Source organism: Carlito syrichta, unplaced genomic scaffold (genome assembly GCF_000164805.1).
Source record: "Carlito syrichta isolate Samal-C Ts95f unplaced genomic scaffold, Tarsius_syrichta-2.0.1 Scaffold302231, whole genome shotgun sequence".
NCBI lineage: Eukaryota > Metazoa > Chordata > Mammalia > Primates > Tarsiidae > Carlito > Carlito syrichta.
The window spans coordinates 174,309-190,120 of NW_007246327.1; the positions used below are offsets into that span (position 1 = coordinate 174,309).

General features: G+C 56.1%; 1 protein-coding gene across 1 annotated transcript in view; it reads left to right on the top strand.

The window, feature by feature from the left end:
• The first annotated feature begins 1,419 nt into the window (after positions 1 to 1,419).
• PSD2 (pleckstrin and Sec7 domain containing 2) overlaps positions 1,420 to 15,812 on the top strand; it is a 32,813-nt gene continuing 18,420 nt past the window's right edge. Inside the window, exons 1-6 of the mRNA XM_021711397.1 lie at positions 1,420 to 1,827; positions 4,774 to 5,223; positions 5,620 to 5,814; positions 8,786 to 8,866; positions 12,707 to 12,819; positions 13,506 to 13,564. Of these exons, the coding sequence (XP_021567072.1) occupies positions 1,481 to 1,827; positions 4,774 to 5,223; positions 5,620 to 5,814; positions 8,786 to 8,866; positions 12,707 to 12,819; positions 13,506 to 13,564 (1,245 nt within the window). The 5' untranslated portion in view covers positions 1,420 to 1,480. The remainder of the gene's footprint in view (positions 1,828 to 4,773; positions 5,224 to 5,619; positions 5,815 to 8,785; positions 8,867 to 12,706; positions 12,820 to 13,505; positions 13,565 to 15,812) is intronic.

Genomic DNA, 15,812 nt, shown 5'->3' on the forward strand with positions numbered 1-15,812 from the left:
ACCTGGCAGTCTGTATTTTAACAAGTACCTCAGGTGGTATTTGTGATCTGGCAAGTATAAGAAGTTTGGGTCTCACCTAAATCCCTGTTGCTGCACCTGCAGCTTGTTCTGCAGCCTAGAAGGCTGACCAGTCCCTCTCCTCCTCCAGCCTGTCCTGGACCCCCAGCATTCTTTTTCCAGAGGAGGGTGGGGGACGGGGGGCAGTCAAGGCCCAAAGAGGGGGGAAGGAGGTGGCCCAACCAGAACTGGGAGAAATGTGTGGGCTTCTGCTTCTCTTCAGGGCATTTGGAGGGACTGGTTTCTGTCCCCACTGGAAGAGGACACTAGGGGAGGGGGACAGCCTGGACTAGGTGGGGCCAAGGGGCAGAGGGGGGGCCATAATACAGCCCATTGCACGTACATCTGTCCCCTCCATCTGGGATTGGGTTGGACAGGACACCTCTGGAAAATGTGGGCCGGTCTCAACTCCTTTGAAACAGGGGTGGGGGTGGAGATGGTGGGTAAGATGGGTTTCCTCATTTCACAGAAGAGAAACAGACCCAAAGGGGAGTGGGGCTGGCCTGGGCAGGGCAGTGAGGAGGCCCGACCTGGACCTGCATGGGGCACACAGTGAGTCGGGCACAGCAGAATCTGACTCCCCTTCCAGTGCTCCCCCCAGAGTGCCCCTTGGCAGCCTCCACATGAGTTCCTCCTCATGGCTGGGTGAGCTGTGATGGGGTCCCGGGAGTGGAGGGATCCCCAGCCCCTCCTCCTTCCTGGGCCCTGGTTGTTGGGTGCGGTGGAGGCAGCCTGGGCTCTCCATGAGGTTTCCCGGTGGCAACGCACCCGCCTAGCACCCTGGACAGCGCCACACGCTGGACCTCCCCAGCGTCTCCAGGCTTCGCTTTGGCTTCTCGGGGTGGACCCTGCAAGGATAAAGCTGCACTTCTGTTGACTTCCTTGACTCCTCTCTTGACTTCCCTTAGAGACAACCCCCCCAACTAACTCTTTCCATTAGCCACAAAGAGTCACTCACCTCTGGCTCCTGGAGCCAGGATCAGAGAACACAGAAGAGACAGTGGCTGACCCTGTCAGCTTGTGGAGTGTCCATCACTCACCAGTGGGCATGGAAGGGGACTGGAAGGGGTGCCCGACCCTGCCCCACTTCCTCCCTTCCTGGTCTTCCTCAGAGGGCTCTGGTGAACTCTGAAGGGCACAGCAGAGACACAAGAGGAATGGAGAGTGGGGAGGACAGGGGAACGAGGGGCTGGCTAGGACCAGGGGACTGGCCAGGGCAGGGCAGTGAGGGGGCCATGCCTGAACCCATCCTCCAGCTGGAGGAGTTCATCTTGGCCATCCTCCTGCCCCTGGGCAGGTTGCCCTGGTGTAGACTGAAGACCCTCAGGCCCTGCCCCCTCTGACCCACTCCTGCATCTCTCCGTCTGCCACCAGGTCTAGTGGAGGTCCAGGAGCAGCCGGACAGGCAGAAGCAGTGGCTGCCATGGATGAGGATAAGTTCTCATCTGCAGAGCCTGCGGATGGGGGTGCTGTTCGGGACCCCAGCCCAGAGCCTGAAGAGGATCCTTGGGTCCAGAATGGGATGAACAGCAGCCCAGGGCATGAGAAAAGGGGTGCTATGGTGGACACCGAGGAGCCCACGAAGGACCTGGATGAGGCCCTCCATGACCTCAGCCTTGGCCTCTCTCTCACCAATGGCCTGTCCCTGAGACCAGACTCAAGCATTCTGGAAGAGTCAACAGAGCCCAGACCCTGGAGGCCTGGTGGACTGGCAGAAGGGGACGATGACTTCAGGAGCCTCTGTGCAGACATGGAGGACCCTCAGCTGGGGTAAGGGGTCTCTCGGTGTGGGGTGCACCACATTTGACCACTCCATTGCTGTGCTGTGCAGGCCTAGCCACATAGTTTATCTGGTTCTTGTTTTTCTCAGACATAACGTGGGAATTTTATTTCTGCATTTTTTTCTAGTTTTGGGGTATTTGGAGAGGCTAGAGCCATGAGAGGGAATGCAGAGGCCAGCAGGCCTGTTGTGCCCCCAACCCTAAGCCCCCCAAACCATCACGAGCTGCTTCTACGTGGGATGACCACACTCCTTGCCTCCTAGGCTGGGCATGAAATCTTAAGTGCTTTTTAAAATGCCTTAGTGTGAAATTCATCTGGACCATCCCTCTGCCTCCTAGAGATGAGGACCTCCCAATCCTGCAAATGATGCCAGGAGAGCAGGTTCTATAGTTCTTTCCCACTCAGCTATTCTCACCTGCAGTTGCCATCAGGAAGTTCTACCAGGAAAATCACTTCAGTCCTGCTTACTGCAGTTACTACCCCATTTCTATTGTTCTCAGCACATGTTGGAGACACTTGGGGTCTTGGGGGTACCAGATGGACAAGGAGGATGGGGCAGGGGAATGTCTACAGGGTCCCAGTGTGGGCTGAGGAAAGAAAGCACGTAGGGGTCTTGGTGTGCACAGCGGCAGGCTCTGGCCTGAACAGGCGAGTATGCAGGAGGCGTGTGAGTATGCATGGAGGCACGTGTGTGTGTGTCTGGCCCGTCCAGTGGTGTGTGCACTGGGAAATGTGAGCATGGTGTTGTGTGGGACTACATGGTGTGGGTAGGGGTGTCGATATGTGCCTGGCCTGGGCATTTGTGGGTACATGTGTGGGTGTGTTCATGTTGTGTAAGGATTCGTGTCTCCGGGTCTCTATGGGTAGGGATGTAGGGACATAGGGTGGGTCCCTGTGGCACTGGGTGTGTGGTGTGTCATGACCACCCAGGGTGGCCACCTGGCTGACAGTGTGGTGGGGGCAGGGGACTAGGGCTTCTTAGAGCACACTGTACCTAAGTGTCATATTATCCTGGGATGGCTGAGGGTGGGGCTGAAGAGGCTTGGAGGTTGGGCTGATGGTCTTCAAACTCCCATCAGGGCCACCCCTCAGGTCTGCTCAGTTGCATGAGAGGGTGGGAGATGGAAGTTCCATCTGTGTCTCTGATGATAGACTGAGACACCAAGGGAAGACCCTGTCTTGTTTGGATGTCTCTAGGACCCAGCACAGGCCAGGCAGAGGCATCTTTTCTGTGCAGATCTTAGGTGTGTGCTCTGCTGGCCGGGGCAGTGCCCTTCTCTGCCATCCCCTACTTTTGAGATCAGTAAAGGGAGCTTCCCTCCCAACCCCTGCCGGGCAGCCTGTCCTCCATTTGTTCCTTGGCAGAAGGAATCCCACTCCTGCTGGAGGGGTGGGCAGCTTCTCTAGAAAGCACACTGGGGCAGAGTCCTAGGCACTGGGACTTCAAGTAGGTGTCTGAGGAGAAGGGGCTCTTCCCAGTCCTCCAAATGCAGCTTGGTCTCAGCTAAGTAGCAGGACTGAGGGAGTAGCAGGGTGTAACAAGGTTCTGGGGGAGGCTGGCACAGAGGGAGGGTGCACTTCTTTGCAAATGGTGAGCCTTGATTGAGCTAAACGCCTGCTTGTTCTTTCTCTGCGCCTCTTCCTCTCTCTGTCTCTGTTACTGTCTCTCTCCGACTTTCTTGCTCTCTCTTTATCTCTGTTACCCTCTGTCTCTGTTATCTTCTTTGTCTCTTTCTGGTCACTCTTTCTCTCCCCCCACCCCCAGTCTCCACGCTTGTCTCTTTCGGGTCCCTCCCAGTCTCTGTCTCAGTCCCTCTCCCCTTCCTGTGCTCTGCTCCTCTCCCCAGGGATAAGACCCTTCCCAGGATGCCTTGGTTCACCTGCATGTGATGCTCTTTTCCAGGCACTGGGGACACCTCAATGAACGAAATATATGAAAATTCCTGTTCTCATGAGACTTACAGCCTAGTGGGGAGACAGACAATAAGCAAAGAAAATGATAAATAATTAGGGAGTATATGAAAAGGAATACGTGCTTTGGAGAAAAATAAAGCAAGAAGAGGGGCTGCGGTACACGGGGGGCAGGCACAGTTGCAGACAGGGTGGTCAGGGCAGAGCTTCCTGAGAAAAGGATGCAGAAGGAGGGCTTCTGCTTGGGGAGGAGCACTCTGGGAAGAGGAAACAGCAGAGGTCTCTTGGGGACAGCACAGGCTCCCACAAGGACTTGAGGAGTGTGAGTGGGGCCACAGGACGACAAGCATCTGTACATTCACCCAGTGCCTCATCCAGCACGATATACCGAGTGCCTTCTGGTGCTGGGCGCTCCCTGGCCTTTTGTTCTGGGCCTGGGGGACATTGATGAACAGGAGGACAAACAGAATCTGACCTGCTGACAAGGGCCGGGGAGGAAATGAAGAGACACCCGAGGTGGGGGCCGGCATGGTGTGGCTTGCCTCCCTTGGGTTCCCTGAGGAGGTGACACGAGGGCGAGACCTGAGAGCTGGCATGTAATCGACTGAGCTGAGAACCTCCCAGTTGTGGGAACAGCAAAATTATGGTCCAGTGTGACACTAGCTGAGACAGGGAGACATCCACACGGCTCTCGAGCCCCAGGGAGAAGCCCTCAGGCCAGATTGAGGGCGAGGCCTCACATTCATTTATGTAGACAGATGCTTGAAGCCTCCTGGGGACCAGGGCCCAGGTCAGCACTTGGCGGGGGTGGGGGGCGCACCATGTCCTTTCTCGTTGCTGTGTCCCTAGCACCCAGCCCAGTGCCTGGTGCCCGGTGCTCAGTGAGTATTAGCTGAAGGAATGAATAAACAGGACACAATACCTGCCTGCCCCCTCCCTCAGGCAGATGCAGACTGGTGCAGTCACCAGCATCTGTACTGGGAGACCTTGGCAGGATGGTGACTGGATCCGTGTATCCCACAGGTTGGCTGGTCCTGGGGAGCCCGATGTGCGGGATGGCTTCAGCGCCACATTCGAGAAAATTCTGGAGTCAGAGCTGCTGCGGGGCACCCAGTACAGCAGCCTCGACTCCCTGGATGTGCTGAGCCTCACGGATGAGAGCGACAGCTGCATCAGCTTTGAGGCGCCCCTCACGCCCCTCATCCAGCAGCGGGCCCGTGACAGCCCCGAGCCGGGGGCTGGGTTGGGCATTGGGGACACAGGGCCTGAGGGGGATATCGGGGCAGCTGGTGGTGATGGGGAGCTGGGCAGCCCCCTGCGGCACTCCATCTCCAGCAGTCGCTCAGAGAACGTCCTGAGCCACCTGTCCCTCATGGCTGTGCCCAACGGATTCCATGAAGATGGATCTCAGGGCCCAGGCGGGGACGAGGATGATGACGAGGAGGACACGGACAAGTTGCTGAACTCAGCCAGGTGAGGCAGGGCCCAGGCTGAGAGCTGGGAGAACTGTCGAGCAGATCGGGAAACTGAGACCCAGAGGAGACAAAGCAAGTGAGGGCAACCCAGTGTCCAGAGTCAGCAGGCCCTCTCCGGGGTCACCATGTCTATCCTCTACATCCAGACTTCCCACCCCGCACCCTGAGGTTCCAGGTCTCCTCAGTGCAGCTGGGGCCGAGGAGCTGTGCTGTTATTTCACTGGAGAGGCTCTTCCAAAAGTCTGCCTTGATTTCCCTCTGGTGCAGCGGGGCTTCTTTCCCAGCTCTGGCCCTCTCGTGGGTTTCAGAGGCCTGGGAAGACCTCCTAGCCTCCCCCGGGGGCCTCTGACCTCGGGCCTCTGATCCTCCTCCTCCCCATGCCTTCTATCTGCAGTGACCCCAGCCTGAAGGATGGCCTGTCAGACTCAGACTCAGAGCTGAGCAGCTCGGAGGGGCTGGAACCTGGTAGCACAGACCCGCTGGCCAACGGGTGCCAGGGGGTCAGTGAGGCTGCTCGCCGGCTGGCACGCCGCCTCTACCACCTCGAGGGCTTCCAGCGCTGCGATGTGGCCAGGCAGCTGGGCAAGAAGTGAGTGCCGTCCGTCTTCTGTGCCACCCCAGGGAGATCTTGTGTCTCCTTCAGCCTGGAGGGGGTGGGGTGGCTTCCTTCAGGGATGCTGGTGCTGGAGGGGCTCCCAACAGTCCCTCAAGGACACCTCCTCCCACCACTGTCCTCATTCCTAGCCTCGCCCTAAATCTGTTTCCTTTCTGGGCTGCTTGGGCTAGGGCTGAGGCTCTGGAGGGGGGGTGCAGGACGGCCCCTCAGGGCTGGGGGTGTGGGATGTGGGATGTGCTTATGGGGTCACAATGGATGGTGGTGTGGATGGAGCACCTGGGCAGGAGCTAGGCTCAGCTGCTGGGGCCAGGGAGAGAGGAAAAGCTGGTCTGGGGGCACACATCTGGGACCCAGAGCTCAGGAAGGGGCTCCCGGCCCTCATTAGGCTCTACTGTCTATTGGGACCAGCTGAAGGGGCTGATGCCCCTAAGGCAGAAGCCCTAGCCTTTAGCCTGTGTGCAAAGGGGACTAGCTCACCAGATAAGGGTCCCGAAGGGGTGGCGGACAGGGGTAACTGAAGTGGAGGAAGTCTGCGGCATGCGACACACTGACCATCAGTGTATCCGCTCCTTTGGCCTTCCACCTAAGGGGTCTCAGGACCCAGATGAAGGCTCTGAGCCCAGCAGAAGCAGGCCCTGGGCTCCCAGGGTCCCACACAAGGCTGGAGAGACTTCCAGACCCTCGACCGTGACTCAGAGCTGACATGGCGGCTTTAGGCCTCAGGAGGCTGAGGGCGATTCAACTCTTCCTGAACCCTCCTCTTCTCTCTCCTGCCTGTTCCACCCTCCACAGCCTCCATGTTGCCCCTGCACCGGGCCCCCTACAATGATCTCAGCCCAGGAGTCACAAGTCAGATGCCCCCACCTCTCCTGCTGGCCTATAACCTCATTCCCCAACCTAATGCCATTCTCTCAGGAACCTTCATTGCGGTCAGCCACTCCCTCTACGAACAGCTTCCCAGCAATGAATTGTGTCTCCTCTCTGGAAACAAAAATTCTTCCCCAGCCCCATCCTCCTCCAACCCTTTTGCAGCCAAAATTCTTGGGTTTCCTGCCCAGGCTGGTCTCAAACCCCCGGGCTCAGGCAGTCCTCTTGCCTCCGCCTCCCAAAGTGCTGGGATTATAGGCATGAGCCACCACGCCTGGCTCTTTTTCTTTAATTCCATTTCTTATTATGAAAATTTCAAACATATACAAAAGTAGAGGATGGAATTATCAAACCTCCATGCACCCATTCCTCAGCTTCAAAGTCTCCATTTCTCCATCTTCATTGCATTTATGACTCACAGCTTCTTTTTCATTTGCTGGGATGTCTTGACTCGTGTTTCAGACCTCAATCATTTGGCGCACACATACCTTGTTAGGTATTTCTAACTGATAAGGATTGTTCCACATAATAAACCTATTATAAGCCGGGCTCGGTGGCTCAGCCTGTAATCCCAGCACTTTGGGAGGCTGAGGTGAGTGGATTGCCTGAGCCCGCGGGTTCGAGACCCGCCCGGGCAACTTGGCGAGACCTCATCTCTACAATAAATCAAAAAATTAGCCGGGCATGGTAGAGCGCGCCTGTAGTTCCAGCTACTTGGAAGGTTGAGGTGGAAGGATCGCCGGAGCCCAGCAGGTCGAGGCTGCGATGGCCGGGAGCGGCCACTGCACTCCAGTCTGGGTGACAGAGTGAGACTCCAACTCAAAAATAAATAAGTAAACCTATTATAATACCTAACAAAGTCAACAAAAGCTCCTCAATATCGCCAACATTCAGTCTGTGTTTAAATCTATCTGATTGTCTCAAAAATGTTCGTTTGTTCAAATCAAGATTCAAACAGGGCCCACACATTGCATTGACTGTTATGTCTCTGAAGTCTCTTTTAATGAACAGCAGTCAACCTTCCTCCTCCCTTTTTGATGCCATGCGTTTGTGGAAGAAATGAAGCCATGTGTCCTGAAGATGTTTCCATGTCGGACGTGGTGTCCTCACGGTGTTGTTGTTCTTGTTTCCCTACTTCCCAGGGGTCCCGTGAAGGGGAGGGGAGCTCCAGGCCTCCTGAGCATCAGGAGGAATGTGCTGTAGTTTTCAACAGGATTTCTTCACGCCAGTCTTCTTGAAAGCTTTCCTCGTGGGCCCACAGGACCCCACACCCCATCCCTCTGGCTGCTGCTTTTCAGCCCCCTTCACTGGCTCTCCCTCCTCAGTCCACATCCTGACTCAAGCTAGCCTGTCTGTGCACCCTCCTCTGTGTAGGCTCACCCCCCACCCTGAGTTGCTAGTGACCAGCTGCTGACTCTCCAGGAACACCTCCCTCCTGACACTGTCCTGAGTTCTGATAGCTCCCCCAGGAGCCACCATCTTGGCCACACCCTCAGCCATTCCATGTCTACATCCTGTGGATTCTGCCTCCCCAGTTTTTCTCCTCTCCACCTCTCCCTCCTGTCTCTCTCTAGACAACGACCGCAACATCCCGGTGGGAGCAGGTAGAGTGTTCCAATATACAGAGCTGGCCATCCTGCTTCAGGTTCTTCAGCACCAAGCCCCGATCCTTCCCTTGGCCCGCAGGCCCTGTTCCCTGCCTCAGCTCCTGCTGCCCCTATCCTGTGCTCTCCATTTGAGCCACGTGGCCCGGCTGGCAGCTTCTTGGACATGTTGTGTAGTTTCCTCTGTCAGGGTTGCTGTATCACCCCTTCCTCTACTCCCTTTACCTTGCTCTTACTTTCCTTTGTTGACTGAGACATCACCTCCCCCAGGAAACCTTCCTGACCACTTCCCTGCCCCTCATCAAGGTTGATCTGCCAGAGCTTGACTGGCCTGCAGGGGGAGGCAGCCCAGGGGTTGGGCAGGTCTGGGTAGTGGGTCAGGTTACCCTGAGGCTCACTCCCCAAGTACGCCTTGCAATTCTGTTGTCTTTGGGTGGGACCTGCTTCTAACTGACGTCCTTCTCTTCTGGTAGCAACGAGTTCAGCAGGCTGGTGGCCGGGGAGTACCTCAGTTTCTTTGACTTCTCGGGCCTGACTCTGGACCAAGCGCTCAGGTCAGTGGGGCTGGGACAGGGCACTGCACACAGATGTTATAGGCTGCACATCTGGATTCTCATGCCAGCTCTACCATACGCTTGCTGTGCAACCATGGGCAGGTCTCTTGACCCCTCTGGTGAGGCTGTGGGGAAGCAGCTGCCGTCCAGCAACTCAGCCTCTGCACCTGCATGGTAGATACTAAGATGCAAAGGTGGAAAGCCGTGACGGTTGAGAAGAGGAGGGGAGGTTAAGGCCTTGCCTGTACGGAGCACTTCTGCCTGCCAGGCTCTGTAGGTCTCTGCCCAGCTCACTTATGCTACCCTCACAGCACCCCTGTGAGGCAGGCACCATCAACCCTATTTTTCAATGAACTAACTATGCCATAGAGGTGAAGGGACCTCCCAGAATCGTCAAGGGAGAAGATGGGACAGTGGGGTTTGGTCTCAGGTGCTGCCGGTGTTGGGACCCAGGAAGTGGTGCTCAGGAGGGCCAGGAGCAAGTCTCAGGTAGGAGGGGGTGGGGCGGGCAGACCCAGCCCAGTGGGCTCTGGTGACAGGGCCAGCTGGGAGACACCAGGCCAGGCTCTAGGAGAGAGAGATGCAGTCTCTGAGCTAAGGGGTCAGGGGTCCGTGTATGTTAAGCCTTTTACTGTGCCCCATGTGTCTCTCATATGTTTAACTAATGTACTTTGCATTCTTTTTTCTCTGCTTCCACCGGGATATTTTCTGTGGTCCTGCTTTCCCTTCACTTACCCTTTTTCTGTGTCTCATATACCTTTAAACGCATTTACTGGGTTTCTACCTTCTATTGTCATCGTTTTCAGTTCTAGAATTTCTATTTTTTTTTTTTTTTTGAGTTGGAGTCTCACTCTGTCGCCCAGACTGGAGTGCAGTGGCTGCTCCTGGCCACCACAGCCTCGACCTGCTGGCCTCCGGCGATCCTTCCGCCTCAGCCCTCCGAGTAGCTGGAACTACAAGCGCGCGCTACCACGCCTGGCTAATTTTTTGATTTTATTGTAGAGATGAGGTCTGGCTGCCCAGGCGGGTCTCGAACCCGCGGGTTCGGGCAATCCACTCACCTCAGTCTCCCAAAGGCACGGGATTACAGACTGAGCCACCGAGCCCGGCTGAATTTCTATTTTGTTAAAAAATTTTTTTAAATAAATGACAATTTCCTGGGGAGAATTTCTCATCTTTTCACCTATTTTCCCCATCTGTCCCTCTCTTTTCTTGACCCCACTAGTTATAAAGTCCTTGCTCCTCACTCTGTATCATCATATCTATGATAATGTCTGTATCATCGAAATCATCCATATCTGTTTCTATTGTCTCTCTTTTCTCTTGGGTTTCTATCACCAATCCTATCTCTCTGCATGCTTTGTAATTTTTTTATTAGATGCTGCACACTTTGTATGATTTGTGGTGGTTCTAGATCATTGTATGTTCCTTCTTACCCCTTGGTAGGCGATTGGAAGGGGTTATGGGAGGTGGTCCTCATCCAACCAGGGCTGAGTGGAGGCAGGGCTGAGCCATAGTTTGGTGTGGCTCAGGGTTCACTCTGACCATAGGGGGGAGTCTTTCAGAGTTTTCCAGGGGGAACTGTGTGTTTTTGCTGGGGTGGTCCCCTCGGTGGGCTCTGAAGCCTCATTTTGTCTTGTCAGTGCAGCAACACTGCCAAAACTTCCCAGAAGCATTCTGCTTAGCCTTTCCGTCTCCTGCCCTTCATCTCTCCAAAATTTGGCAAATCTCTCAAAGGGAATACTGGCCATGTGTTTACAGCCCCTCAGTTCTAGGTCTGTCTCTCCAGCCCCGTGGATCCATTCAGTGTCCTGCCCCTCTCCTGTGCCCATAGTCAGCTTTCTCCCAGGAAGAAAGCAACTGCAAATCTGCCCGCTTCCCCTCAGTCCTCCCCTCTCCTCTCTAGAATCTTGGTTCTTTTGGTCTTCGTCACCTCAGCAGTTTTCTGAGAGCCTAAGAAAGCATGTTGTTCTCCTTGTTCTCAGTGGAAGTGTTGGTGTGATGGGTCTTGAAGGTTGTGCCACAATGAGAAAAATTGGTCAGGGAGGGGGTTCGGGGGAGTCAGCTCACGATCAGAGCCATGGGTGCTGGATTGAGGGCCTTGTATGCCAGCTTATCAGTGAGGCCAGACGGCACAGGCACGGAGGAGCCACAGAAGGCATTGGCTGTGAAACAGTGTTTTGGGAGGCAGCTCTGGCCCCGGTGTGCTGGGGTCTTTGGTCCAGAGGCTGCAGGCTTTGGAAGAAGGGCTGGTGGGAGAACCTGAGGTTGAGCAGAGGTGCCCGAGGGGAGAGGTCGGTGCTGGAGGCTGCACAGAGGGTAGAGTAAAAGGGCTGGTGGTGCGGGGAAGGTGGTGCAGGGAAGGTGGGCGGCATGAGGCTGAACCTAGGGACAGCCCGAGAGTTTGGTGGTAGTGGTGCTGGGTTGGGACTTGGTGAAGAGGCCCCAGGGAGGGGGAGTTTTGCAGAGGAATAGGAGCTGGGGTGGATGGCTCACAGGTAGGGCAGGCTACGGCTGGGAGGGGATGGATTTGAGAAAGTTCTGGCGGAGGGTGAGGAGAAGAGAGAGGGTCCAGTGGGGAGGGGGCAGCTGGGGGGAAAGAACAGGGGGCAGGAGGGACAGGGAGAGGAGAACTAGGTGTCAGACAGGAGAGCGTTTCTGTACAGTAGTTGAGATTGAAGTTCAAGGGCGTGGTCTGCAGTTTTGGGGGCCCTGGGAAGCCTCGATGGCAAGGGCTGGCCAAGATGTGGCTTGCAGGTCCCAGGGGGCCTTAGGAGGTGGTACGAGAGAGGGGAAAGCAAAGTGGGCGTTACAGCCACTCTGGGTCCAAACGAAATGAGCTGGGGTGGATGGATAGGGGCTGGTGGAGGCACAAGCTGGCTTGGCCTACAGTTTCCTTACCTGAGGGAAGGTTGGTGCCCAGGCCCGAGGTGAGGGACCTCAGCCCCATCTCCCAGCCCCTCTGTTCTTGGGATCGGTTGTCAGGGGCCTTGAGAGGTGAGTGAATTGGACCTTAAGGGGGATCCAGAGCTGCCCAGCAGTGAAGGGGCGTGTGCCGGGTGGCCCCAGCCTGCTCCGAGTCGGTGAAATGCCTGTTCCATGTGGGTTGTGGAGGCAGCATGTGGGCCCAAAGTTGGAGGGGCACGGGGAGCCAGGACCATGAGCTTGTGAGAAGCTTGGATGTTATTCTGAGGGTTCTGGGAGCCAGTGGTGGGTTTTCGGCAGCAGCGAGTCTTGCCTGCATGTGTGTTTAGAAAGACTGCCTGGTGTCTGCAGGGAGGAGGTGCTGGGAGGGGTAGGGTGGCCCGTAGGGCTGCTGCATGTGTCCTGGATATATGGCAGGGTGGCGACGGCAGGGGAATTGAGATGGCGGGTGAAGAACAAGCCATTGGGACTGGGTGGCAGCTCAGACTTGGGGTTGAGGGGAGAAGAGGGCGCCGGGGATGAGTTGGGCCTGGGGCTCAGCTGGTGGCCCATGGAGAAGTGGGAGTGGCTGAGGAGGAGCATTCTGAGGCAGGTGAGCACAGGCCCAGTCCTGCCATGAGGAGGGAGCAGGGCGTGGGTGTCCACCCTAAGGAAGAGCTGCTGCCAGCACCTAACTGCTCATGTCTTTGTCCCCTGCCTCCTTCCGAAAGGGCCATGGAGGGCGATGAGGGCTGAAACTCTAAGGTCTGCCAGGGCCCCTGGTCTCAGCACTCCAGAGGTCATCCTGAGGGGATGCCCAGACCCAGATGCTGGGGTACAGGAGGCCTGGGTCCCTGGGGCAGGAGTGTGTGTGGGGGGGCTCCGACTCAGAGTGACGACCCAGACTGCCCTCAGCAGCCTTGAATTGCATTCCAGAATGTTCCTGAAGGCCTTCCCGCTAATGGGGGAGACGCAAGAGCGTGAGCGGGTCCTTACGCACTTCTCCCGTCGGTACTGCCAGTGCAACCCTGATGACAGCACCTCGGAAGGTACAGTCACCTGCCTCATGCCACCTTACTCACCCTTGGCCCACCTGGGACTTCTGTCCTGCCAACGGGCCCAGATGATTTGTCCTCTCTGGCATATAGTAGGTGCTCAATAAATATCAATTGGCTAAACAATGGCACATGTTCTGCCCATTGTCTTTCCTGGAAGTGGCTGGAAGTCCTCCACCCCAGGGAGAAGTTCTTTGGCTTTTCTTTCTTCTTGGCCCCTGTCACAATGCTGGTTCTTGGGGTGGTGGGGGTCCTGGTATGGTGGAGGTCCTTAGGACTTGCCCAATGGGTGGGCTCAAGTCCCAGGAACTGGGGGGCTGGGTATGGTACTGGGAAAGACACAAGCCAATGCAGGGACATGGTTCAGGACCCAGAGCCATTCCTGGATCTGAGGTTCAAGGCGAGTTTGGCTTCAGGAGGTAGGAATCTGGCTAGAGTAGGCCCAGGGTGGTAAGGTTCCCTCAGAGAGAGGGGTGGCCCTTACCTGGGGCAGGCAAGTGACTCTGGTACTGAGGGGGGGGTGGACAGGGAGCGTCGTGCAGGCCAGGGCCCGAAGTGTGTTTGGCAGGTGGCTGGCCTCTTCCTGTGTCCAAGGCCTCCAGGTGGCTCCCTCAGGGGATGAATGGGTGGCTGAGGTGGGCTGAATCCTCACACTGAGAGCGCCTCTGTTTCTGGTTCAGATGGGATCCACACGCTCACCTGTGCCCTGATGCTTCTCAACACGGACCTGCACGGACATGTGAGTTAGGGAGTTGGGGGGAGGGCATGTCTTCTCGCTGCCCGAGGCCCACCCTTGGTGCAGAGTCCTCCGGCTTCTTCTAGCAGACCTGGAAGTTGAGTTACTAGATTTGGCCTACCTCATATCAGCGACCTGAGATCTCCTTGGGCCCCCACCCCTAGGTGGGGCAGTGAGAACAGTTGAGGCATGGGAGCTTAGGATGAGCTTGATGAGATATGCAACCCTAGTCAAGTCCTTTCCAGGCATTGCTAAAAAGTCACATGCTCTTTCCACCCCTGTCCCACAAGCCCGGATGCAGCTGGGTTGAAATGCCATGTCCAGGGCAGCCCCTCCCTGTCTCCCCAACCCCCACCAGGCCATTAGGGGAAGTGACTGGTGTGGGGGCCCCAGCTGTGAGGCAGGGTCTGGCCCAGATGTGGGCCGTCTCAGTGCTTCTTGCAGCTCAATAACTCCTTCTTCTTTCCTCTGTCTGCTCCGGGACCCCTCTCTGGGCTCTCTTGCCCTCCCTCAGGTGGTAAGTGTAGCTAGCAGTGTGCATGCCTGTGTGCCTAGGCCCCTGTCACATGTCACTTTTCCGTGTCCCCCATCTCACCATCTGGCCTCTCCAATCACTGCCATCATTGCTCACCCTGGGTGGTCGGAGCCCCCTGTTGTGTAGGGGACATTTCAGTGACTCATGGGGACAATAGGCCAGCATGTCTAATTCCAGAGTTAACAAGGAGAGGATATGGAGTGGAAGAAAGATCTGGGGTAAACCTGACTTCAGCTCCTACTCTTGCCTTCACGTGGTAGCTGGGTGACCCTGGACAAGTCACTGGCCCTGTCTAAGTCTCAGGTTCTGCATCTATGGAGTGGGAATAATGATTTCTTCCAGAATCGTGGATAGGACTGGGAGAGATAATACATACAACACCAAGTGTCAGACACTGGCGACTAGTAAGGATTTTATTATGAATAATATGATTATGTGAAAATAACAATCGTATTCATTGTTAATATTAACATTTAGCCGGGCTCGGTGGCTCAGCCTGTAATCCCGCGCCTTTGGGAGGCTGAGTTGAGTGGATTGCCTGAGCCCGTGGGTTCGAGACCCGCTTGGGAAGGCGAGACCTCATCTCTACCATAAATCAAAAAATGAGCCGGGCGTGGTAGCACGCCCTGCAGTTCCAGCTACTCGGAAGGCTGGGGTGGAAGGATCGCCGGAGCCCAGCAAGTCGAGGCTGCAGTGGCCAGGAGCGGCCACTGCACTCCAGTCTGGGCAACATAGTGAGACTCCAACTCAAAAAAAAAAAAAAAACATTTAAGTGATGTGAGCCCAAAGGCCCATCCTGCGAGCCCCTGGAGGGAGAGATTGTGAAGGCCGGGTCTGCAGGCAGCCTGAGTGGGCATGGGAAGAGGAGCAGACTCTGCCAGCGCGTGGGTGCATGGGAGAACCTGGCCTGGGCAAGGTGCTAGAACCTCGGTGCCCACATTAGGAGGAGCAAATGTGTGACAACTTTGGTTAAATCTACCTGAGTCGGCAGCCTGAGTGTGGCCAGGAGAGAAGACGTGTGTATTCCTCGGAATGTCACCAGCGTGGAAGCCCAGGTACCAGCTGACATCCCCAGGCTGCTCCTGGTGTGTTCACAGAGGTTAGTGCTGCCCGTCTGTCTTAAGGGGAGCACTACCATGTCCTCCATTCCCTGTCGCTGCCCTTGACTGGGCCAGAGGGAAATCTCAGGGCTGTCACTGTGGTGCCAAGCCCCAGTTGCCTCTCCCTGTGGCTAGGAGCTGCTAATAAGGGCAGGAGCCACTGTGCAGTGAACCCCTGGGCCGAGAACACCCTTGAGCTGGGGGCTCTTAGCTGGTCACGGACCTACATGGATGCTGCAGCTGAGGAGAAACATCAACGCTTCCTGAATCAGAAGTAGGGGGGGATACATTGTATTTGCTGCAAGCAGACATTGAGGATCCTGTGCTCTTAGGCAGTGTTGCTTAGCGATTAGGGTTCCGGTGGTCTTCTCTGCAGTTCTCCACACAAAGGCAACTTACAGATCTCGCTAAACCTCAGTTTCTCCCCCATAACGTCCTGGTGTATAAAGTGCTTTGCCCAAGGCCTGGGGGTGACAGTTGCTGTGAGCTCTCCAGAGGACCATTGCTTTGGACTTTTCCCTTCGCTTCCTCCCCGGCTGCTGCTCAGTGCCTGCAGGATTGTGGCAGAGTGGGAAGTGTATCAGGAACGGGGACCCTGCCTGTGCTCATGGAAAAA